General features: G+C 40.9%; 1 protein-coding gene across 1 annotated transcript in view; it reads right to left on the bottom strand.

The window, feature by feature from the left end:
• DCC (DCC netrin 1 receptor) overlaps positions 1–26,469 on the bottom strand; it is a 774,549-nt gene that overhangs the window by 143,093 nt on the left and 604,987 nt on the right. The window contains exons 17-19 of the mRNA XM_032213902.1: positions 17,374–17,612; positions 11,280–11,418; positions 10,011–10,118 (exon numbers count right to left, since the gene is read on the bottom strand). Of these exons, the coding sequence (XP_032069793.1) occupies positions 10,011–10,118; positions 11,280–11,418; positions 17,374–17,612 (486 nt within the window). The remainder of the gene's footprint in view (positions 1–10,010; positions 10,119–11,279; positions 11,419–17,373; positions 17,613–26,469) is intronic.

Here is a 26,469-nt window from a genome sequence, read left to right on the forward strand (position 1 = left end):
GATAGTGTTTTGCTAAGTGGTTTACCATTCTTTGAGTGGTTTGCCATTGCCTACATTCTAGGGACCAGAGAGTAGGAGTGGCCTAAAGTCACCATCAGCTTTTATGCCCAAGACAGGACTAGAATTTGTGGTGTCTCTGGTTTTTGCCCAGCACTTTTAGCCACTAAACTAAACTGCCTAAGGTGAATTATTAAAGCTTAATTCACTGAAATTCCTCAAGTCTTGGGCTGCAAATTGAACTATGTTAACTCCTGTTTGCAAAACTAGAACCTTAATGTTAAACTCACAGATCTGGATCATGACATTTAAGTTATATTTATCCATCCATCCATCCATCCATCCATCCATCCATCCATCCATCATCTATCTAAACTGCTCAGGACTCAGTGTCCAAAAAGTGCAATGGAACTTACTGTATAGTGGTGGGATATCAAATATTTTCCTACCAATTCTATGAGATTGTGCTTTGCGCCTGTGCATGCAGCACTCAAAAACCACCCTCGGTGTCAGCACTGGTGAGCTGAGCTGTTTTTTTAGCTCTGCCATGAAAATCAGCTGAGCTAAAAAAACAAAGGAATATAGGACAGGGAAAGACAGGGAAGGACAGGGGTGGGAGGGTGGGACCAACCAGAGATGGTATTTGCCAGTTCTCCAAACTACTCAAAATTTCCAAAACTGGTTCACCTGTACCGGTCTGAACCGGCTGAGTACCACCTCTGAACCTATAGGAGAACATACTATCTTTTCTTGAGATAGTATGGCTGCTTTAGGGTGTTGCATTTGAACTCCAAAGCACCCTTTAGAGCTTTTAGCAATAGCAATAGCAATAGCAGTTAGACTTATATACCGCTTCATAGGGCTTTCAGCCCTCTCTAAGCGGTTTACAGAGTCAGCATATCGCCCCCACAGTCTGGGTCCTCATTTCACCCACCTCGGAAAGATGGAAGGCTGAGTCAACCATGGGCCGGTGAGATTAGAACCGCTGAACTGCAGATAACAGTCAGCTGAAGTGGCCTGCAGTACTGCACCCTAACCACTGCGCTACCTCGGCTCTTTTAATCCAAAACCAATAAAATAATAATTATTGCAGCACTTCACATCTTGTTTTCTGATTAATAAAGCTCCTTAGATGAATGTAGATGTAATTGAACTGAAAGATGTCACAGGCAGACAATGACCCAGAAGTTCCTTGTATGAGGCAAGGACAGTGTGCTCTTTTGCATGATTGCTCCAATCCAACAGTCACAAAAAAGCAATCTTTTTGTAACTAGAGATCACACATTTAGGAGAACCATCTGAGGGTTGTGGGAAGTGAAGGTTTTTCTGTAGGTTAGTTGAGTCAGCATTAAGATAAAATAATTACGTTATATCTAGTAGAAATATGGGGGACCTAAACTCACATTTCCCTTTCCTTCCCAATCAATTTACTTCCTCTCCTTTCCCCTTTTATCTTCCTTTCCCTTCCTCTCACTTCCCTTCCTCTCTCTTTCCTTTCTCCTTATTTTCTCTTCTCTTTCTCCTTTTATCCTCCCATTCCATCCTATTGCACCCCAGGTTTGGCTGTCAAATTTTGATGATTTGAACTTAGGACTTTGTGGCTTGTAAAAATAGGATGAAAGCTACAAATAATGTGACCCCTAGCTTTCAAACTACCATGTCTTACACAACATAACAAATTAAGAAGGGCCGGAAAAGGCCTGGTGTTATGCATAAAAACCCTCTACGAGCACCTAAAAATCCAACACATCCACAAGTATTTTTCCATTTCATTTGCCGCCTGTCAGGTTAAGGTAGATGGATAGCCAAATTCTATTAGAAAGGTAATCATTGTCTTTGATATGGGTTGTTCATGTGGAACAATGCACAGAGGCCAACTGTGAAGATCTAAGCCCCCCCCCTCTTTATATACAAAAACACACACAAATTCCCTGCTAAGTAATTCTCTTGCCAAGTTGCTTGAGTTTACATGTCTCCTTTTTGTGATAAACCCTGCAAGGAACTTAGCCATTCATAAGGAACTGAAATACTCCCACATTTTATCTTATGGCTCCTTTGTTTTCAGCTTCTAACCATTCCAGTCAGCTGTGAAATGAGAAGATTTGGGCAGCTAGATGTGGCAAGTCAATAGGGAAGGATTGAATGGCATCCTGCATACCTTTTAACAAGCATATATAAAATTGTACCCTCAGTCAGAAAGAATTTCAAAGAATAATAGCATGCATAAGTTTGTCAGACTTAAATTGTTTCAACTCCTACCCTCAAAAAGACGCTATAGAGCACTGCATACCAGAACTAGACACAAGAACATTTTTTTCCCAAATGCCATCACTCTGCTAAACAAATAATTCCCTCAGAACCATCAAACTATTCACAAAGGCTGCATTACTATTAATTTCTCATTGTTCCTATCACCCACCTCCTCCCACTTATGACTGTATGACTGTAACTTTGTTGCTTGTATCCTTACGAATTATATTGATTGTTTCCTAGTATGATTTGATTGCTTATTTGTACCCTATGACTATCATTAAGTGTTGTACCTTATGATTCTGGATGAATGTATCTTGTCTTTTAATGTACACTGAGAGCATATGCACCAATGACAAATTCTTTGTGTGTCCAATCACACTTGGTCAGTAAAGAATTCTATTCTATCCTATCCTATCCTATCCTATCCTATCCTATCCTATCCTATCCTATCCTATCCTATCCTATCCTATCCTATCCTACACAATACTCCTTGTAGCAGAACAACATATCATTTTTATTTTGCATACACTTTTACTTAAGGTAAGTCTGATTCCATAAACAAATGTGTGTGAGTGATAATGGTATGGCAACCATTATATAATATCAGCCTTGACTGATATTGGCAGTATTGGTTACTGCAACTACAACTAATAGTTCTTTGGGCTTCAAAAGGATCTTAAAAAAGAAAAAATGAATGGTGTAACGGTTCCACCACAAAACCGCGTTCGACTAAAGCGTGCTCGACGAAACCGCGTACCTGACGTCATCACAGCGTGACGAAAAAAGCACGCTGTGAGCGCTAAAGCTAAAATTAACCCCTAAACCTAAACCTAACCCCCCGAAACCTAATCCTAATCCTAACCCTAAACCTTAACCTAACCCTAACCCTAACCCTAAACCTAACGCTAAACCTAACGCTAACCTTTAACCTAACCCTAATGCTTAACCTAACCCTAAACCTAACCCTAACCCTAACCCTTAACCTAACCCTAAACCTAACCCTAAACCTAACCCTTACCTTAACGTGAATCGGCTTGCTTTCAAAGCGCTTTTTAAAGCGCCCTTTTTTCTCTGTGGTCGCTGTTGTCGTGCTGCTGCTGATGTCAGCGACGCGCTTTAATCGGGCGCACTTTAGTGGACCGCGGTTTTGTCGTGCCACGGGTGTAATGGCATGTGGATAAGACCTTGGGAGACTGAGCAAAAAGATGCTGCCAAGGGAATGATCAGATAAGAGCACCCTTTGAATGATGTCAGAGTAGAATAGATTTCCAGAGGAAAAATTGGAGACCAGAAACCAAGAGCACTACTCAGGTGACCCTGAGGATAGAGATAAACCTCCAAGTGCTTCAACAACTTTCTAAAAGGATGCAAATGACTAGCTCTTTGCAAGGAATATAAATCCTTCCATTCCCCACTATACTGACAGAGATGAAGAAGCTTCTTAGATGAGAAGTGAAACATCTTCAAAAAAAACCAAGAAAGTCCAGTTGCCTCCTGAAAAAGCCCCTTTGGGACAACCATGACCTGGATGACGGAGAATCTCTATAGTCTTTTTGGATCAGATAAGAGATGGCGTAGCCTGCATAGTGGGGTAGGGCCAGATGCAGAAGATACCTTCTCTAAATCCTGGGCTTAAGGGAGATGGGGTGTAGGAGAGGACCATCCTTTCAGACTTGTAAGATTCTGTCAATGAAACTTTACAATAAAGTAGAATTAGCTCACCCAGTCATGATTTATATCTTGCAAGGGATCTTGCAAGTCTAAAAGTGCAATCCTCACACCTATCTCCTTACAGACTAGGGAGGCTCTCTTTTGAACGACTTGCCTCACTCACTATCAAGCTGTGGTCTATGCTGCCTCTTTGTTCAGTCTTCCAAGGTCTTTCTCATATACCATCAAAGCTGACCATTCTGATGTGTGGAAAAATCTAGATGCACGATTAAACCAAACCACAGGAACATTATTACTAATAAAAGTTATTGCAATAAATGGATGTTCTTGTATACATGGCCTGAGAATTCATCAACAACAGTATGAACTGTAACACCTCTAAAAGATCCAAAGTAAAAGAAGAATGAGTTAGGTCATAGGGATACGGTGGCTCAGTGGCTAAGACGCTGAGCTTGTCAATCAGAAAGGTCGGCAGTTTGGCGGTTCGAATCCCTAGCACTGCATAATGGAGTGAGCTCCACTTGTCCCAGGTTCTGCCAACCTAGCTGTTTGAAAGCACGTAAAAAATGGAAGTAGAAAAAATAGGAACCACCTCTGGTGGGAAGGTAACAGTGTTCTGTGTGCCTTTGGCATTTAGTCATATGGGCCACATGACAATGGAGATGTCTTCTGGTTCTTCGGCTTTGAAATGGAGATGAGCATCGCCCCCTAGTGTTGGGAACAACTAGCACATACGTGCAACAGAAATCTTTACCTTTACCTTAGGAAAGGTCCAGGACTGTATGGATCAGGAAAGCTTTCATCTAACTATTACTGTAGTCTTTAATAAAACTTAATAAGATAGGAATTAAGAGTTTGACCATTTCAACTGTAAGAATTGTTCAAACTTTCCAAATGTCTAGAAGTTACTAGTTCTTCTCGTTGTATTAATAAAAGTCTTTAAAGGCAGTTTCTCACTGACAAATAACTGCATTGTTTTTTATTTGTGTGATTATAAATGGAGACAGTTTTATAAGTTGCAAAGTATTTCTCATAAAATCAGATTGCTGCTTATTCATAGTCTAAAGGGATCATTTAACTGCATTATTAGCCCCTTTTCCCCTTCTTTTTAAAAGCCTCATTCTATTTTTCATAGCAAATTAACATGACCAGCTCCTAATGGGTATCTTAATTAGGCATAGTTATTAATAGCAATATTTTGTGCACTAATATCGGTCATTGTATACCATTCATTAAATCCAATCCTTTGTCAGTCGGTGTTAAGGGGGGTTTGAGTTGATCCGTTCTTTAGTTTCTTATTATCCAGTTAAAATATCCACCAATAAATTCTATTATCAAGTGTCAATCTGGGCACCCTGTCATTATCTATATTATGTTTTACATTATTGGCCAAACAACTCGCTTATTATGAGCTGTCCTTAATTGCTACTGAGTCTAACACTATCTATAGCCCTTTGCTCCGAGGGTCTATATTATTTTACAGTGTATTTGCTGTCCTCAACTCTTATTATGTTTGCATGGAATTAATTACTAGCATTTCTTGCAAAACCTCCTTCTGTATAAAAACCAAAACAAGAGCAGCTGAGATAACATATTGCCCAAAATGGCTACTTTTGTAGAAGGGAACATCACCTCTGCATCCCACAGAATTCTCCTGAATTTCTTAACAAGCCTTATTTGATTGCAATTATTATTGCAACCATCTTTTTCTCTAGGGGTTTAAAGTGAAATACATAAAGGTCCTGCCCCGTTTCTGTAGTAATCTGGTGTAATAGGTTGGGCTGAGAGTAAATTACTGGCTGAAAGTCATTTAAAATGCTTCTCCTTCAAAGAGGGGTCGTGACCCTGAGATTCCATAATCGAAGTCAACTGCAATGGATATCAATAGTGTGTTTCTACATAAGTGCTGAAAGTCAGCTCTAAATTTGATAAAACATAGTTAACCCAGAGAATGAAAAAGCTACATTGTGAAGAGATGTAGGAACTTTAAGCCAGAGGTGGTATTTAGCCGGTTCGGACCGGTTTGCCCGAACTGATAGCGGTGAACTGCGGGCAGGTCTGCCACCCGCCCTGGCTCCAAAACATCCTATGTAGCTTCGTTTTCAACACCGTGCACACGCATGCATGCTCTGTCCGTGAGCAAAGTGAATGCGCAGAAGGCCACACACATGTATGGAAGGCATGAATGCTGACATTTGCAATCTTATGTGAATCCCACCACTGTTTTAAGCCTATTATACTGTTTTGAACTGATGGCATATGTCCATTTCAGATCAAGTTCCTGCCCAATCGCCTTGAGTTAAGATGTCAAAGGTACCTCCAACACTCTCTTCCTAAAGAAACGTCTGTTGTCAAAACCATGTACTAGTGAGCCAGCTTGGTTTAGTGGTTAAGGCACCAAGCTACAAACCAGGAGACTGTGAGTTCTAGTACTGCTCAAGGCATGAAAGTTGGCTGGGTGACTGTGGGCCATTTAGCAGGCACCTGTGAGTTCTAGTCCTGCCTTAGGCATGAAAACCAGTTGGGTGACATTGGGCCAGTCACTTTCTCTCAGCCCAACTCATCTCACAGAGATAGGAGGAAGGGATTTGGGGTATGTTAGCCATCTTGAGTTATATATCAAAATATTAAAGAGGGGATAAAATAAATATTTCACCAGAGAGCAGAGACCTTTTACTTTGCATTCAGAACTGTAGTGGTGCAGTGGTTAGAGTACAGTACTGCAGGCTACTTCTGCTGCCTGCTAGCTGCCTGCAATATGGTAGTTCAAATCTCAACAGGCTCCGGGTTGACTCAGTCGTCCATCCTTCTGAGAATGGTAAAATGCGGACCGAGATTATTGAGGGCAAAATGCTGACTCTGTAAACTGCTTAGAGAGGGCTGTAAAAGTAGTGTGAAGCGGTATATAAGTCTAAATGCTATTGCTATTCAGTTTGTCTATTCTTTTATTGTAAAACTACCAATGTAATAAGCTTGCTTTAATTTTTTGGATCTAGACTTTACCAGAGAACTGGACTGAAGGTAACTAAACTAAAAGCAATATCATGAATCCAAACTTGAATGCAACCACCTGTCATGCATGATGATCAGCTTGTTATTTCTTCTATCTATTTTCTACCTGTCACAAACAGTTTCTGTCACAAACTTAAAAAAGAAGGGCCATCTAACTATGAATAGATCACCACATATTGCTGGCTCAGTAGATCCCAAAGAAAGATGACTCAACTCATTGCTAACACTAAATGGGAAATTATTTAAATGAGACTGGGAAGCATTTAGCCCCCACATTCTGCTGCCTAAGGTTTATTTTTAAGAATATGGAGATCTAAATATGTAACAGCCCCATGCTTGTTAATTATGGCTTTGCAAGAACTTTTAAAACTTGTTCTGCAGTGAACTCGAATCAGCTCTAAATGGTAAGGAGCATAGAAAGTGGTGAGCACTGAAACGATAAATAAGTTTTTGAAGCCTATTATTAATGAAATAAATGATAAAACTGCAGATGTATGAAATGTCCATTTGTGAAAAAAAAAACAGATGCACACTACGTTCGTGGACAGGATTGGTGAGACTTAAAATAGGAAACAGAGAGGACATTTCAGTCTTAAAGTATGTGAGGAGAAACAGTGGGTTCACTGGAAAAATATAAACTCGTGATGGCGAACCTATGACACGTGTTCCAGAAGTGGCACACAGAGCCATCTCTCTGGGCACACCAGCCATTGCCTGTTGTTCTTCCGGGTCCCGGCACGCCGGCTAGCTGGTCTTCGTGTGCGTGAGAGCGCTGGAAACTGAAAGAGCAGCTGCCCAATGCGCATGCACATGCTAGGTGGCTGCTCTTCCAGTTTCCGGTGCACCACCTGATCTTCCAGTTTCTAGTGCGCATGCACATGTGAAGACCAGCTGGCTGATGCACACCAGGCAGTTGCTCTTCTGGTTTCTGGAACATGCGCATGAGCTTGCACTCCCATTTCAGCACTCGGTGCCCCAAAGGTCCCCCAACACTGGTATAAACCATCTGAAAACCTAGCGCTCCATAAAATTAGAGTTAAGTATATTCTACATTAATGAAGATACTGCTAAATGTTCTGCATTAAAGTGCTGAGAATTAACAGTTTTTATGAAAGACATCGCTTTTCTCCTTATTTATTTTTCCTGAATTGCACAACGATACCACATCTACCTCTGTTGCAATGGATATGCAGGTTTATGGAGATTACAGCCCCTAATTAATCCAAAAATAAACCAATTGGAACAGCCTCCCACCTGAGATTGGTGGGATCTTAGCCTTAGCCTTCTGGGGGGTTGTGAAGATTTGGCTGTCAAGCACAGGAAATCAGGAGCCAAGGCACTTCAAATGAATAAGGATTCAGTGCATGCTAACACTCTCTACAGGAATCTAAACTAACTATATATCTATTAAGGTAGACGATTACAGCTTTAGTCTGGCAAGATTCTGTCCATTAGGTACAAGCAAATAAAGGATTGCACTTGATTGGATTTCACTGGGTCATCTCTGCGCCTGACAGGAAGGGTTCTTTTGTTTTTAACTAAGTTTTTTTAATGGATTGCTGTAAGTCCACTAAAGCTATCAAATGAAATAGGGAGCCATATGTCCTGTAGATAAATAAATAGGCAAGAGGTAATTTGTCACTGGTATCTAAGGACCTCAGTCGTAGAAGATCTTTTGTCCCATACAGCTATTTACAAACATCAACTTTTTTATCTCCTCCCATTTTAGAAACTCTTTTTGGAAATATTAGCCAATATTTTGTGCCTGTTTTTTTGTTCTCGTTTCAGAAAGGCAATTTAGAGGTGGGTTCCTACCAGTTTGGACTAGTTCAGCCGAGTAGGTAGTACCTCAGCCTGCCATGCCCCCGCACCAGTTCTGCATGTGCAGAAGCATTTTTTCCAGTACTGTGCATGTGTGCGTAGCACGCATGTGTGTGTAGTGCGAATCAAGCCTGCACATTCACAGGGTGTCCCTGAGTGAACCAGCAGTAGCAGCAGCCGAAACCCATCTATGGGATAATTCCAGTAAATCCAGATGAATTCCACTATAGATAGATCCTACTAGGAGTATATAGATCCTACTAGGAGTATTACTCCATGCACATGAAATTGGTCTTCATGTGCATGGGAGTTCTGAAAATCAGAAGAGCAGCTGCCCAGTGTGCATGCGCGTGCCAGGCGGCTGCTTTTCCAGTTTCCAGTGCACCATCTGGTCTCCCAGTTTTTGGTGTGCATGCACACGTAAAGACTAGCTGGCCAGTGTTTGTTTTTGCTGGTAATTCTATGAAGAATTCTATTCTATTTCTGGTGAAGAAAGTTAGCACCCACCCTTGTTAGAAAAATGAAATATTCTAGGAAATATTAAAAAGGCAGAATATTATACTTTCCTGGATGAGAAAAGGAGAAAAGCAGCCCCCACCTTTGTTAATAGCCCCAGAAAGACTAGGACATCCTATCTACAAAACAAAAGGCCTCCAGCTCCAGGGTGATGGGATTAAGACATGACCCTCCAGGATTAGCCCTCTATCTATCTAGAACCACATGGCACCTGGGGATACTATATCACCCAGCACAATTCAACCAGACTTATCTCAGACAAACTCCTAGGATTTGCACATGACTCCTACAGCAACCAATAGGATACATTGCTTACAGAGGAACAGGAAGCTCTAGGGCAAGGCCCAAGACAGATTATAAATAACACACATTCTTCACTCCATGTGTTCAGCTGCACCAGAACCATGTGCTTAATGGTTCTGCACCATTAAACCAGCTTTCCATGCAGCTTCCATGTTTCCAGTGTCTTTCTCCCCACTTGGAATTGAACCCAGATGGACATTTCTTCCAACAATGGGAAGTAAATACTTCTCTTTCCTTCAAAACAGCTGGCTCTCTTTTAAAAATACAGAAGGCTGAGGACCTTGGGCGATTATTTTTTCCCTCTTCCTTTTTCACCAAGTGAGTTTGTTGACATGGTCATTTCCAGGAAGGGTTGTGATGCAGACCTTTTAAACCCCACACTTTTCTGTGTCACCTGCTGAGAAGGAGAGAAGGTACAGAGCTCAAGAGACACTTACCAGTAATTTTCCCATTGGCTTCTAATGGAGGTTGCCAGCTGACAATTACAGCTCGAGGCTTCCCTTCACGGGTAATGACTGTCAAATCCTTGGGAGCAGAGGTTGGGGCTTAGAGAAAGACAGAAGCCCAGAAGAGAGGTGGGGGGGGGACAACACAGAAGATGACACCTTAATACAATAATGATATAATCTACCGTACCTTGAAGTGTTGTACAAACTAGACTGTTATTGCTAATAAAGAAATTCTTAAGCAAGGAGAGGTTGATGTCTCTAGCATTCCTTTGCAGATTTCAGGACACCAGGTTGCTAGATTTTAGGGGGATGGACTTGATAGAAAGAGATAGTCATGTATTAGGTGAATTTACTAAGCAGAAATGATGAATATAATCCCGTCTGCTACATATTCCATGAATGGTAAATTCAAGAATCATTAAGCATCTGTAGCTTTAGAGTTAATAACATGAGCAATAGTTTGGGTATAAGAATATAAATAAATTTGGGGTTAGAGCTGAACAATAGCCAATCACTATTATTTTCAGAATGATTCCATGCTTTCTTCTTCAAAATCACCATGTTTGCACACATTTCAAATCTTTTGAAAGGTAAAGAAAACATAATGTGATATGATATTTGGAAATGACTTAAATGATTGTGGTTTGAAACATATACATGATAAAATTAAATGTTGCCTAATACTTGTAGACTTTGTCACATATTTAAAGCCTTTGAGAACCTTACATAAGAAAAAAAACACTTTTAAAATTATTATGCAATACAATAATAGATAAATGAAGACTAATATATAACACTGAAGAAAATGAGTCTTTACGAGTTTGAAAACAGACCCTTACTTCTCCTTATAAATATTAGTATACTATGCTGACTTTAACTCCATTGGTAACAAACTACCAATTAATAAAACATTGTAATTATTATCACCACAAATTTCTATATGCTTTAAATTGTGGTAGATATCAACCACCACTTAGCAGTAGTAAAAAAGCAAAAGGACCTTTATTTATTTATGCCATCCCATATGGAAAGTATCCCATGCATCAGAGTGTATAAATTTGGTCTCAAAATAAGTAGGAGCTATTAAATGAATTGTCCGCTGTATTCTTTAAAAAAAATTCAATTAAAATATTTTATTTTTAACACTATTTATGAAATATTGCCATCTGTGTGGGCAGTGCAAGGAACTGGTTTTTAATATAATCAAACTAAGCATTAAATCTGGAAAAAAAACTAGAGAATTTTCTAGAGACCTACCTGCTTCATATGTCGTAGCATGAGCTGTCATGCTCCATGTACTTGACCTTCGACCTTTGGTCACCATGACAGAGAACTCATACATGGTATTTGGCTTAAGACCAGACACGGTGTGGCTCAAGGCTGTTGTATCTGCTGACTAGAAAGAAAAGAAAAGTAAAAAAACTGTGTCTTTAAAACTCAATCATTCTGGATTCACTAAAGAGACTATTTCTCCCACATTTTTCATTTCCCACAAAAGTTTCCATTCCTGTGAGGTTCTTGATTTATTGTACTTGATCCAAATTAAAAAATGGTTTGTGTCTGAAACCATTAGGCATCAGTATTAGTCATGGTGGTCAACCTCTTCTTGATTGAGCTACTGCTTCTACAATTGTGTCATCTCCAGGGATAACACTCAAGGCTTTGTTATGAATGAACCAGTTGAATTCCTAATGATTATTTTTCTTCCTGCCAGCCTTAAATGGCATACTGCTATGTCATAAAATTGTCATTATGAGTTATAATGGAGAAGGAAGTTAATTCCTTCCTTCCTTCCTTCCTTCCTTCCTTCCTTCCTTCCTTCCTTCCTTCCTTCTGCTGTTGCCTGCCAGTGGCCAGTGGAGCTGGCAGCAGATTCGGACAGTGAAGAGGTTGGGGAAGAACATGGGCCAGTCCTGGAGTTTGGGGAAGGCTCTGATGAGGGCTCTGTGTTGGAGGCAGAGAGGGGACCAGAGCCGTATGTCAGTTATCAGCTGCCTTCAGATGCAGACCTCAGTGAGGTAGACAAACAGTTGGAATCTGTTCCCAGGGTGTGCATGCACAGAGTTGCCAGACGAAGGGAACAGCTAAAGAACAGGGGCCAACCTGGCAGTAAGGCCACATATGGACGATGAATGGCCCTCCCAGAGGAAATAAAAGAGGAACGAAAGGGGAATGGAGTTTGCAGGAGACAAATATTTCATGTCATTGGTTCGTGACTCTCCGAGACTCCTTGCCAAGTTTTGCAGATATCGGCCTGTCAGCTCTTCGAGCCAGGTAAGGACTGTGACTGTAAATCCTCCCTTGAAAGACTTCGCTGGAAGTAAATGAGCAGAATTCACAGTAAATTAATAAAAGGGGTTTATGTCGGGACCAGGAGTTTGCTTCACGCTCTTGGGAAGCCTAGGTCAGAACTCCTTCCTTTCTTCCTTTCTTCCTTCCTTTCTTTCTTCCTTCCTTCCTTCCTTCCTTCCTTCCTTCCCTCCCTCCCTCCCTCCCTCCCTCTCTCTCTAAGGAACAAAGCCCTTTTCTGTCGACTTCTGTTTTCCATTCTTCTGTTCCATGTTACTATAAAACGTCAGGCTGACTTCTCTCCTTATTCTGAATTATCTTCAGGATAGAGACTATCAAGGTAAGATAGGCAAGAGAAGGATATGAAAGTAAATAAAAGTCTCTTTTAAAATAACTGAGCAGCGTTCAGAGCAGTAAAACCCTTGTACTTCATCCCAGGTTCTTCTTTTCCCATTTTGCTTCCTGGAAGGGCTATAAATGTGTCAAACTTGGGAGAGTAGATTATATAAAAAAATAACTTTTAGCAATGCAATAATGTGTAAAAAATGCATTGCTGTTCTTTAAAGCAACAACAATAAAAAAGCACAGGCAAGTTTTTGACATCCTGTAAAATGTGATTTGGGACCATGGCATTCACTTAAATGAAAGAATTTGAAAATCTTTGCTAGACTCCCTTTCCAATAAGACCATTTTGAGCAATCTTCATACATATTTAATCCAGCAAATGAAAATAAATCTTTATACTGGTGATTTTGGCCAAATAGGTTTATCTATTTGTTTGTGTGTGTGTTTGTGTGTGTGTTTGTGTGTGTGTGTGTGTGTGTGTGTGTCTATGTGTGTGTAGCTGCATGGAGGCACACTAGTTAGAATGCAGTATTGCAGGCTAATTCCACCCACAGCCAGGAGTTCAGTCCTGACCAGCTCAAGGCTCACTCAGCCTTCCATCCTTCATAGGTGGGTAAAATGAGGACCCAGATAGTTGGGGTCAAAATGCTGACTCTGTAAATCACTTAGAGAGGGTCGTAAAAGCACTGTGAAGCACTATATAAGTCTAAGTGCTTTTGCTGTTGTACACATCAGCATAACATTTGTATGAGTGATTCTAAGTTGGTCAGTGGAGAAAATTGCATTATTCTTTTTGATGATCAAACAGAACAGATGGATAAGGGAGTTTTAAAGGATTCATAGTCAACATTTTCTCTGATTTTCCTTTTATTTAAACTCATATCAAAGAACCATTTGGATATGACAAGTTTCCCTTTAAAGTATGTCAACCAATGACAGAATAAGGGAAAAGCACATAAAACAGTATTAGGTAAAATTTGATATCATTCCGTTTTAAAGGCATACAGAACATACATGAACATAGGTCAGACTTGGGAACTAGTCGTGTTTTATGAGACTTTTTGATATTGATAAATCCTTTATGATTAGGGATTATCATAAATAATATGATAATGTAAAATAAAATAAACTGAAATCTCAGATTTCTTTGAAAGAACATCACTTGTCCTCATGAATTTTCACATAAATTTGAAAGCCATATCAGTCACAAACATTTTTTTAATCTATCCTATCCAATGAAATACTTCAATGGTATCCATACCATTAGGATTCCTGGATACAATTCCTGGAAAACAACAGCCAAAAAAGGACTATTGACTCCATATCCTGCTTATAGGCTTCTCATAGATCATTGACCACTGTATGAAGATGCCTTTGGTGTCATCCAACTTGGCTTTTCCTAAATTCAGTGTCAACTCTGAAGCGAACCTAGCTGAAGCCATCTTGTGCTGTTTCATAGTTGCCATGAAGTCTCAGAAAGAAGGGAAGGGGGAGAGTAGATAGCCCAGCTTACAGACAAAATAAAACGTTTTCTTGTGGGAACAAAGTGTCAATGTCTAAAGTATTTCCATGACTACTATCAACCTGAGAAGGGAGGAGAATTCCATGCATACTTTTGGCTAGAGTAAAGTCTCATATTCTTGCAACTGGGGTGTGAATGCGCATATCCAGAACCCTGCCATAACATCTTGTTGGCAAATGTGATTGATGACTTCAGGCAGAGGGGGGGAACATAGGGGTAAAGTTCAGATGCCATTAAGTGGGATTCAGTTTAGGCTCCAAAGAAGATCAAGCCAACATGTTGATCCTAATAAATGAATGTTTTTTGTTTGAACTTTGTCTCGAGGCTCATAAATTAATTAGGTCATCTCTTGGGAACTTCACACAAAGGTCATCATAACAGGTGGCTGGTGAAGGAGAAGAGGAGCCTGCCAGCCATATTCATTAGACAAAGTAACTGATAACACTGGGGAGGAGGGAAGTTTTATTATTTTAATTAGGTAAAAATCGCTGGAGCTTTCAGAGTTGGCTTTCACCAGCTGTGCTGATATGATGTATCCAATAAACATGTCTTTTGAGGAATCTACCTGCCTCAGAATTCTGATGTCAATGGGTTCATTACTTGGAATGCTGACATTCAGATTTTCAGGACAAATTTACTTTTTTATTTATTATGGGCATGAATACTTAAGAGAAAGTCAGTTTGATGTAGTGGTTAAGACACCATTACTCCAAACAGTTTGGTATAGTGGTGAAGTACTGGCCTAGAAATCCAGAGACTGTAAATTCAAGGCAGTTAACAATATTATGTTAGTAAGGCCACATTTGGAATCCTGCATTCAGTTTTGGCTGCCATGATGTTTAAAAAGATGTAGAGACTCTAGAAAGAGTGCAGAAAAGAGCAACAAAGATGATTAGGATACTGGAGACTAAAACATATAAAGAACGGTTGCAGGAACTGGGTATGTCTAGTTTAATGAAAAGAAGGACTAGAGGAGACATGATATCAGTGTTCCAATATCTCAGGGGTTGCCACAAAGAAGAGGGAATCAAACTATTCTCCAAGGCACCTGAGGATAGAACAAGAAGTAATGGGTGGAAACTAATCAAGGAGAAAAGCAACTTAGAACTGAGGAGAAATTTCCTGACAGTTAGAACAATTAATCAGTGGAACAGTTTGCCTCCAGAAGATGTGAATGCCCCAACACTGGAAGTCTTTAAGAAGATGTTGGATAGCCATCTGTCTGAAATGGTATAGGGTTTCCTGCCTAGGCAGGGGGTTGGACTAGAAGACCTCCAAGGTCCCTTCCAACTCTGCTATTGTATTGTATTGTATTGTATTGTATTGTATTGTATTGTATTGTATTGTATTGTATTGTATTGTATTGTATTGTATTGTATTGTATTATCTAGGGGTGAAGGTAACTAACAATCTGAACAGTCATTCTTAGTGAAGTGTGCAAACCAGCATCTGTATTTCCTGATGGTGGTTTTTCTTATGGGTTTTTATTGTATGATGGAGATTTTTTAAAAATATTAGAAATTCTTCGGAGTCACCTATGTGTGAGTTGGGTGGCTATATAAATTTAATAAATAATTCTACCTTTTCTTAGTTTCCTGTTACATTTTTTGGACGTTTTCAGGAAGAGAACTGCCCACAGATAAACCTTATGTCAGGCCTGCAGCCTGTTCCTTGGAGGATCTTTGGCCTGCCACACACTCTATTATTGTGCTGTGCTGTTTCATTAGTGGGGAATTGGGAGGGGGAATAGTAAGGAGTAGAATGTGTTTTTTGTCAAAATAAATCCCTTTCTAGAAAGCCAAAGTCATCTTTTGTTCTCTACACCTCTGAGCCTGACCGGAACTGGATGGGTGGAACTGCCAGCATGTCTCTCTTAATAAATTGGAACTTTGAGGAATAATTTGCCTTGGACTCTGATTTAATTTTGGTTTCTGATTTAATTTTGGACGATATTTGGAATACTGACACCTTACTTCAATTAATATCACAAAATATCACAAAATGTTCCTGCTTTGGTGGAGAAGAGTAAGTGAAAAACCCCTTCCTTATCTTCCTTTACAGATAAGTCAAGATTGTTTTTCCTCAACCATGTTTATAAGCAATAGCACTTAGACTTATATACCACTCAATAGTACTTTGCAGTCCTCTCAAAGCAGTTTACAGAGTCACCATATTGCTCCTTACAGTCTGGCTCCTCATTTCACCAACCTCCGAAGGATGGAAGGCTGAGTCAACCTTGAGCCTGTCAGGATTGAACTGCTAACAGTGGGCAGAGTTAGCCTGCAATACTGCACTCTAATCACTGCACCAATGCACAAATGAAGATGTTATTGAGGAAATTAAAATAGAGACTCCTAGATATTGATTTGTTTTAGGTAGACTTTTTTTCCTTCTGATTTTAAGTTTTCATTTTGTTTTCTTCTGAAACACTGACAGACAGTATATAAAATGCTGTAGTAATGAGTAAAATCAGTCATCTGTGACCAGCCACATTTCTCACTCTTGGCACTCACTGAAAAGGAAAATTGCCCAAAATATACATAGTATGCAAGGACAGCTGCATTTTGGGTTTCTATTTTCTCTTTCCGATCATAGAATTATGACACTATAAGACTGCAGTGTGCCCCTCAATGTGCTTGCAATACAGCCAGGTACTTCCCAAAACTATACAGGAGTTGGAATTATTTATATACTACATTTTTTTCTGCACACATATTTCTTTCTGGTCTTATTCTAAAGCAATAAAATAAAGTAAGCATACATTTCTGTCCACATTTCTTATCCTTATATTCTTATATTATTTCTTATGTTACCTAGTTTGGTCATGAAACATCTGCAAGAAAACTGCCAAGCTCAGTTATCAGCAAGGATCCCATATTTATTGTTTACATCTTGATCATCCAAGAGCCTTATTGGCTTCCTATCTAAACTATTGATGGCTCTAATGGCTCCTGCAATATTGCAGTGCCATATGGTCTAGACCAGGGATCTCCAAACTTGGCAACCTTAAGGCTTGTGAACTTCAACTCCCAGAAGTCTGGGAGTTGAAGTCCACATGTCTTAAAGTTGCCAAAGTTGGAGACGCCTGGTCTAGATTACATTCTCTGCTTCTGGAATTGTGTAATATGGGATGAACTGTCCATCTCAAACAAATCCAGACAAAAGTTGGGGAAACAAGGACTTCTGAGGTCTCACCTTGTATTTAGCATTTGTAGAATAGCTGGTTCTCAATCGCACTGTGTAAAACCGAACTTCTGTGGTCTTCTGGTTCTTGGGAACAGAGTTGTCTGCCCAGCTGACCCTCACAGCATCATGGCTTAATGCAACAGCCTGGACACCTACTGGTGGGAGCATGGGGGTGGAGATATCTGGGACTGAGGTAGGGAAATCATCAAGCAAAGGATAAAAATCAACTTCTAATGGGTCAATGGGATCTGGATCACAAAACCATCAAAAATGAGCATACCACAAATTAAAAAAAAACAAAGATGTGGAATAGTCAAATAAATTGACAAAACAGCCGCCAGTGAGATGCACATCACAATGCGTTAAATGTATGAGAATAAGAATGATGGGAGGAGAACATGAGAAGAACAGAGAAAAACAGCCATTAATTGAACAATCAGGGAGAAACAATTGCCACATTATGGTGATCGAATTCACTGGTAAAAAAAAAGCACACTTAAATTCATACTGAATACACAATTTTCTTCCCTCCTGCTGTTCGACTGAATTTGCAACATTTACCTTGCCTCAAACACATGTACACACATTTACAACAAAAGCTGAATATTATACACAAGTTTCAAAATCCCTGCAACATAGGGAAGGCATGGCATTGACTTGAAAGTCTGATAAACAAAATATACTCCATTATGAGAAATTTGATGTGATAATTCAGTTGATTGTCTGTGGGAGCAGTTTAGATTCCAGATAGTTGCATTATGGATATATAAATTTATATAAATATAAATTTACTTATATAGATATATAAATTTAATAAATAGAGAGATATTTTAAAGAAAATTATGTGGCTTGGTATAGCACACCAAATGATAAAAGTAAATAAAATTGTGGAAGGGAGGGAGGGAGGGAGGGAGGGAGGGAAGAAGGAAGGAAGGGAAGAAAGAAGGAAAGGGAGCAGAAGCAAGAAGAGATATGTGGGCAAACCAAGTTTTAAAGATTGCACAGTAATACTAAACAATAGGGGATGTTGAGGCAGTATCATAGTTATGTGAATATTTGGGGAAATGCAAGAAAATTAAAATGAAAAAGTTTGTGAAGGGCATTTATGGGATGAATAGCAATAGTACTTATATACCATTTCACAGTGCTTTACAGCCCTCTCTAAGTGGTTTACAGAGTCAGCCTATTGCCCCCAACAATTTGGGTCCTCATTTTACCCACCTCAGAAGGATGGAAGGCTGTGTCAACCTTGAGCCTGGTGAGATTCGAACTGCCAAATTTCAGGCAGCCGGCAGTCAGCAGAAGTAGCCTGCAGTACTGCACTCTATCCACTGCGCCACCGTGGCTCATAAGGGGCAAAGGATGAAAAGAATGGAATGCACGCTCCGTCCCTTTCATATGTGCATCACAATGTTGCAGGGACATACGAAAATATTGAGGGCTTTCATTGGAACAGTGAGATGCTGCTTTCAGCACTTTGATGAAAGTGCTCGTCCCTGTGGGTTCTTCTGGTCCAGTGAATATGTTCTGTCTTTTATGGACCATGCAAATTATAGAATGAGTACTTTGTTGCAGCTCTGGTTGGAATGAAGGTCCATTTTTTTCCCTGATTTGATGCTGCTAAAATGATTTATGGTTGATGATGTTTAGTTGTTTTGTTCAAATCTTGTAGACCAAGTGCTTGAGGGATAAACAATCCAACTATTTCTATGTATCAGTCAATTTTTGTTTTTGCCTTTGTGGCTTGACAAATTCAGTTGGCCTTATAGTCAGGATTGAAAATGTTTCAATCAATAGATGTTACACAGAGAGGGAGGGAGAGAAAGAAAGAGACGTGTTCCTTCTACTCAAGTGGGTCTTCATCAGAACTACAAAACTTTTGATTTGTTTAAGTTGGAGGCCTTATCTGTGTATGCATGTACTGATCAGTGGTGGCATTCAGCTGGTTTGGATCAGTTCAGGCAAACTGGTAGTGTGCATGTGTGCAAGCCACATGTAAGAGCAATGTGCATGTGTGGAAGGTCACGCACATGCACAGAAGGTGCTTGCTCACAGTTTCAGTGTGTGGTGAACCAGTGGTAAAATTATGTGAAACCCACCTCTGGTAATGATGCATATTATTCAAACATTTTGCACCTATTCTGAATTCAGACATATTGGAACAGTGCAATTTACAAGGAAGATTTAAAATCCTTCTCCTCCTGAATCCCCATTTTTTGGGTATATGGTGGGCTGACCATCAGCTCCATACAACTCCCCCAACTTCAGTGTTGTGTCTTCTACAGCCAGCCATGATCTGCCACTGAATGTTGTTGCCGTGGCTGTTAAGCAAATCACTGCAGTTCAGTGAAATGACAGCCATTAAATGAATCCAGTTTCCTTTATTAAAATTTTGCTTGTTGAAAGCTCTCAGGAAGGTTGCAAATGGTAGTTAATGACCATGAATGGATACTGCGACCATCATAAATACTGTCATGGCCCAACAGATCTCAGTTTGGAGTAGGAGTAGGAGTTGGAAGAAGAGCCATCCAGTGGGGATGGCACATCTCCCACTCGAATGTTTGGAGAGCACAGGGGCTGAGGACGATGCTGTCCCAGACTCCACTCGCATTAGGGAAGATGGTTGACCAGACAGGGAGCTGCCTGTCCTCACAAACACAGGGGGGGACCAGCTGCAGATAGGCAGTGGAGATGAGAAATAGCAGACTCCCTCTGATGAGGAACAGCTACCTCCCCCATTCAATCCAAGGGCATGGAGAGTGGAGCGGAGACAAGCTCAGAGGAGATCTGCAAGGCTACTGGTGAGGATGCCACCATGCCCCTCCTCACAAGGAACACCTGGCTTGAGTTGATTTAATCAGAGGCCAGGGGAGATTGCCAAGGTGGCGCAGTGGTTAAATGCAGCACTGCAGGCTACTTCAGCTGACTGCAGTTCTGCAGTTCGGCTGTTCAAATCTCACCGGCTCAGGGTTGACTCAGCCTTCCATCCTTCCGAGGTGGGTAAAATGAGAACCCGGATTGTTGTTGGGGGCAATATGCTGACTCTGTAAACCGCTTAGAGAGGGCTGAAAGCCCTATGAAGCGGTATATAAGTCTAACTGCTATTGCTATTGCTATTGTCCCTTCATCAGGGACAATCGTTTTACTTTGGCACCCACTTCTCTGGCCTTGGAAAAACTCTGCTTTGGATCGTGTTTCTGCCTACGGATGCTGAACCTTGCTTGTGGACTCCTGACCTTGCCTTGTGGACCTTGAACCTTGTTTATGATTTACAGACCTTTGCCTTGTGGACTTGCATCTTGTTTCTGGACTACGGACTTCCTCCTTGCCTTGTGAATTGCCTCTGGTGATTATTAGCTTTAGTTTGTGTGACTGTGCTGCGCTGACTACGGGTGGCTGCCTTCAGGAAAGTTTGGAGTGGACCTTTACGGACTATTGTAAGGCCATTTGCCATGATAGCATGGCAGCAAAGGACTTTATTTCAGCCTGCATCTGTCTAAATCAGGGGTGTCAAACTCAATTTCACTGAGGGCCGCATCAGGGTTGTGTTTGATCTCGGGGTGCTGGGGTGGATGTGGCCAGGATGGGCATAGCCAACTTGATTATGCTTGTGTCGGGGGCAGCTGTAGTGGCCTAGGCACTCTGCCAATGAAAATGGGCTCCTGAGCTCCATTTTTGGCTGGAATGGCCTCCTGAAATGCTCTGCCAGCAAAAACGGAGCTCATGGGGCCACACATGGCCTTGTAAGCTCTGTTTTTGGCTAGGACACCTTCCTGCAAACCTCTGCCAGCAAAAACGGAACATGCAGCCCTCCCAAGATCCATTTTTGCTGGCAGAGGCACCACGGATGGTCCTTCATGGGTGGCCCTTCACGGGTGGTCCTTCACTGTTTCCAGGGTGACCCCATAGGCAAGAGCTAAGCAACCATGGGTAGGATCTGGCCCCTGGGCCTTGAGTTTGACACCCCTGGTCTAGACAACCTGGATCATACAAATACAGTTGCCATGCTCCTGAATCATGATCAAATGAGCATTAAGTTGCTGTGATAGTTATAAGTGCAAGGATGTGTTGTAAGTAAGTTTTTTTCAACATCATCATCCTATAACTTCAAATCATTGTTAAATGAACTGTCATAAGTTGAGGACTACCTGTACCTCTGATTTTCTTCATAAGCTATTTCTAAAGGGACAAGTTCTCTGTTAAATCAACACTTGCGTAGGAGAAGCAAGTTCCAGAGAAAATGTTATCTGGTCCATGAATCCCTAAGGATAATTTGTTTGATAATTTAGAGAGCTTTTCCTTTGAGTTCCATAAAATCATCTATTTGTTAGACATCCGACTGGGAAGGTAGCATATTTTAAAACATTTTTAAAAAGGGAAAAGTAATTTCACAATTTCAGATAAATGTATCCTTGTAAAGGCTTCAAAAGACAAAGAAGAACCAGGAACAAATTATAATGAGTATTTTTGGAGATGAAATGCTATTTCTTCTTTCTTTGTTGTTTTCTCAAGAGTGTATGTTTCTTTTAATGGAAATATTTCAAAAATTCTAGAACTATTAGTTACCTGGAGTGAGCCTCCTGCAGTTTGCTTCACTTATTTCTTGTGAACAAATGTACCGTATTTTTTGGAGTATAAGATGCACCTTAATTTTTGGAGAGGAAAATAGAAAAAAAAATTCTGTCTACCAGATATTCATCTGGCTAGCGGGCTTAGTCTGGTCAGCTTCAGCACATAAATTCGCTGGTTTTGAGCGTGTTCCTGTGCACTGGTTGGAGATAAAAAAACAGCTTCTAAAGCACAGCTGATCATCGGAGAGAGAAGCAATGAGAAAAGCTGGGGAAGCCTAGAAGATCGCTTCACTCGTTAGTGTCTCATTAGGGCTGGGGAAAAAAAGCTTCCAAAAATCTATTTTGGGAGTATAAGATGCATCCAAAATTTCAGCCTCTTTTTTTTTGGGGGGGGGGGGGGTTGTAAAAGTGCATCTTATACTCCCAAAAATATGGTAGTTTGTAATTTTTCTATTTTTCACTTTTTGCTCTCCGTGACATAAAACCTTCTTCCCACGCAAATGTTTTAAAGAGGTTGGGCTATGCACCAGGAGACGAATTAGATGGTACATTTTGCAGCAGCGGAAAAAATGGCAATGCTCTACTATATTAAGAATATGAATCGTGTTGTTCATTGTTCAGGCAACTTCTCTTCTACTGTCTTAACATAACTTATAACACCCCTTAAGACAGGTTAGTATTATTCCAAGAAAAATGAGAAAGAACATTTTCCTTAAGATTTCCCCCCCCCCCCCTTGCAAGAGACAAGCTATATTGAGTATTCCTGGTACACTGAACCATTTTATTAAACTATTTATGGAACTCTTCTTTCATACTTTCTCTTGACATTGCAGATCCAGGAGTTATAACCTATCATTAATGTGCTGCAAGAATGTCACATTTATCTTCCTGTGAAACTTTTCCATCTTACAATAACCTGTACTTATGGAAAATGATTTAAAACAGTGATGCCCAAGTAACAACATAAAACCACTTTTGGTGAGTTGGGCTACTAATCTTTCTGGCTCAGCAGTATCCCTTCCAACTAATAATTCTGGAACGAACTCCCCGTGGAGATTCGGACCTTCACCACCAGTGGTGGGTTTCAAAAAATTTTCGAACCTACTCTGTGGGTGTGGCCTCCTTTGTGGGAGTGGCTTGCCAGCCATGTGACCTGGTGGGAGTGGCTTGCCGGCCATGTGTTTTCTTTCTTTCTTTCTTTCTTTCTTTCTTTCTTTCTTTCTTTCTTTCTTTCTTTCTTTCTTTCTTTCTTTCTTTCTTTCTTTCCTTCCTTCCTTCCTTCCTTCCTTCCTTCCTTTTGTCTTTCTCTCCCTTTTTCCTTTTTTCATCTCTCTCTCACTTTTTTTTCTTTCTTCCTTTCTTTCTCTTTCTCTTTCTCTCTCTGTGTGAGTCTGTCTGTCTGTCTCTCTCTCTGTGTGTGTGTATGTCACCCACTGACATGGGTTTCAAAAACTTTGGGAACCTCTTCTGTAGATGTGGCCTGCTTTCCGAGTCCACTGGTGGAACCTCTTCTAAACGGTTCGGTAGATTTGACGAACCGGTTCTACCGAACTGGTGCGAACTGGTAGGAACCCACCTCTGCTCACCACCCTTCAGGCCTTCCGCAAAGCCCTTAAAACCTGGCTGTTCCGACAGGCCTGGGGTTGACGATTCCCATCCCCGCTCGAACTGTGTGGCTGTTGATTGTTTTTAAATTCATTTTGTAGTTTCTTGTTTGTTGTTTTCCCCTTGTCTGTATTCCCTCCCTTTGAGTCCCTCCGGGAATAGGGCGGCATATAAATGCAATCAAATCAAATCAAATCAATAATTCTTGGCCATGGGTATTTCCAAGATATTGATGGAAGGCTGTGAATCTGGGGCTTTCTGCAGGAAAACCAGTGGTGGTATACACTTACCTTCCCTAACAGTTTGCAAATGTGAGTGCTCGCACGTGCCACCTTCCTGAATGCACACATGAACTTTTGGCTAAAAAAAAGTGCCTCAATGGGATACCATAGAGCCGGGCGTGGTTGAGCGGAGCCCCCTGTGAATTCTGCTATTGGTTCAGGCAATCTGGTTCGAACCGGTAGAATATCACCACTGGGACCCCTCGACTTATGATCAGTGGTGGGATTCAGCCAGTTCGCACCACTTTGGGAGAATCGGTTATTAGCTATCTGAGCAGTTTGGTGAACTGGTTCTTGGAAGAACTCATTAGGACAGAGAACCAATTGTTAAATTATTTGAATCCCACCACTGCTTATGACCATAATTGAGACTATAATTTCTTTCTTTCCTGTTTTTGATTGGCATCTGGTTCAAATTATTTTTTTTAATAACAACTTTATTAATTTATAATATAGCATACAAAAAAATACAAAAGCAAAAAGAAGGAGAAATAGGGAAGGGAAAGGGGGGAAAGGGAAAAGTGTGAAAAAAGAAAGAAAAGGCATTGACTTCTGACTCCCTTTGGTGCAGTAGAATAGGGCAATAGTGTCAAACCACAACTTTTTAGTTTTACATAATAGTTTAAACTAGTCATTTCTGTAACACTGTATCTATCTAATAGGTAAAACACAAAATCAAAGTTTCATTTTTTCAACTTTGCTTGTCAGACATTGCCTAGAAATGTCTGCAAATGGTGGTCACATGAATCCAGGATGCTGCAACTATAGTCAATACATGCTAGTTTAGAAGTCCCCAAATTTTGATCATGTGAAAATGGGGAACAGTTGTAAGTGCAAAGACCAATTCTAAGTCATTTTTTTCAGTGCTCTTCTAACTTCAGATGGAAGGAACATGGTGGCTCACATGGTTAGGATGCTGGATTGACAATCAGCAAGCCTGTGTTTGTGATCCGGGTGCTGCTTCATGGTGGGGTGAACTCCCATCATTCACTCTAGCTCCTGCCAGACTAGCAGTTCAAAAGTGAGCAATCTCAAGTACCGTATTTTTTGGAGTATAAGACGCACCAAAGTTTTGAAGAGACAATTTTTTAAAAAAGGTTTTGCACTCTGCAAACCTCCCAGAAATGGTCTGTTTTTCGCAAAAATGGTCCGTTTTTTTTAAAGGGCATGAATAGCCCTTAGGAGGCTTGTAGAGTGTTTCTGGGGAGGGGCAAAAATGAGCAAAACCAGCCCATTTTTCGCAAAAATGGGCCCGTTTTTTGTCCAAAAAAGGGCATTAGGAAGTTTATAGAGTGCTCCTCGGGGGGGGGGGGGGGGAATTGAGCAAAAAAATTGTCCATTTTTTTCTCGTTTCTGCCATCTCCACCCCCCAGGAGCTCTCTGAATGCTTCCTACAAGCTATGCATGGACATTTTGTTGAAGGGGGCAAGGTTTCAGGAAGCAAAAAATGCTGTATTCAGTGTATAAGACGCACCCAGATTTTCAGCCTCTTTTTTGAGGGAAAAAAGTGTGTCTTATATTCCGAAAAATACGGTAGATACTGTATATGGGTATCATTTCAGTAGGCACATTAATGGGGACATGAAAGGAGCCCACAACCAGCTGTGCCCTGGGCAACAGTGGTGTCACTGGCTAATTCTTTCAGCATGGAAGTACCTTGGTGCTTTCGACCTTGGTGCTTTTGTGAGGTTTCCAATGTTTTTAAGCCAGGGTTTAGAATACCATTGGCTGGATGAACTCCCATTTGTAGCCACTCCCAGAGATGATTAGGGAACTAGAGGCTAAAACATATAAAGAACGGTTACAGGAACTGGACATGACTAGCAGGGGTAGATTCTGGCAGGTACTACTGCCGGTTCACTCATATGCATGTTTTCCGTGTGCACTTGCTTGATGGGCATGCACAGAACTGAAAACAAGATGACGGTGCCGCCGGTGCCACCCGGGGAACCGGTTCAGGGGCGTGGCAGGCCTGGGTTGCTTCCAGTTCCAGCAACTCAGCCCCCCAAACCTCTACTACTTCATCTGAACCAGTCCGAACCAGTAGGAACCCACCACTGATGACTAATCTAGTGAAGAGAAGGATCAGGGGAAACATGATAGCAGTGTTCCAATATTTGAGGGCTGCCACAGAGAGGATGTGGGGGGAGTCAACCTGTATTCCAAAGCACCTGAAAGCCAGACAAGGAATAATGGATGGAAACTGATCAAGGAGGGATTCAACCTAGAAATAAGGAGGAATTTTCTGACAGGGAGAACAATCAACCAATGGAAGAGAAGTTGCCTTCAGAAGTTGTGGGAGCTTCATCACTGGAGGCTTTCAAGAAGACACTGGACTGCCATCTGTCAGAAAAGGTGTAGGATCTCCTGCTTGCATGGGGAATTGGACTAGATGACCTACAAGGTCCTTTCCAACTATTTTAATCTCTTAGACATGAATGGGATGGGACTCTAAATGCTAAATGAATGGTTGTAAGTTGAGGTCCACCTCTAACCTCTGTCCCCGAGTTATCGCTCCTTCCTGAATTCTACTTTCCATTATTCATCATGGCATCTTAATGGTCCTATTCTAACTTTACAAAACCTGGGAAAACTTGACCACTGGGAACACACAAGCATTTAGCTTGAATGAAAGATGAGTCAGGAGA

The sequence above is a fragment of the Thamnophis elegans genome, chromosome 3, assembly GCF_009769535.1.
Source record: "Thamnophis elegans isolate rThaEle1 chromosome 3, rThaEle1.pri, whole genome shotgun sequence".
Lineage (NCBI taxonomy): Eukaryota > Metazoa > Chordata > Lepidosauria > Squamata > Colubridae > Thamnophis > Thamnophis elegans.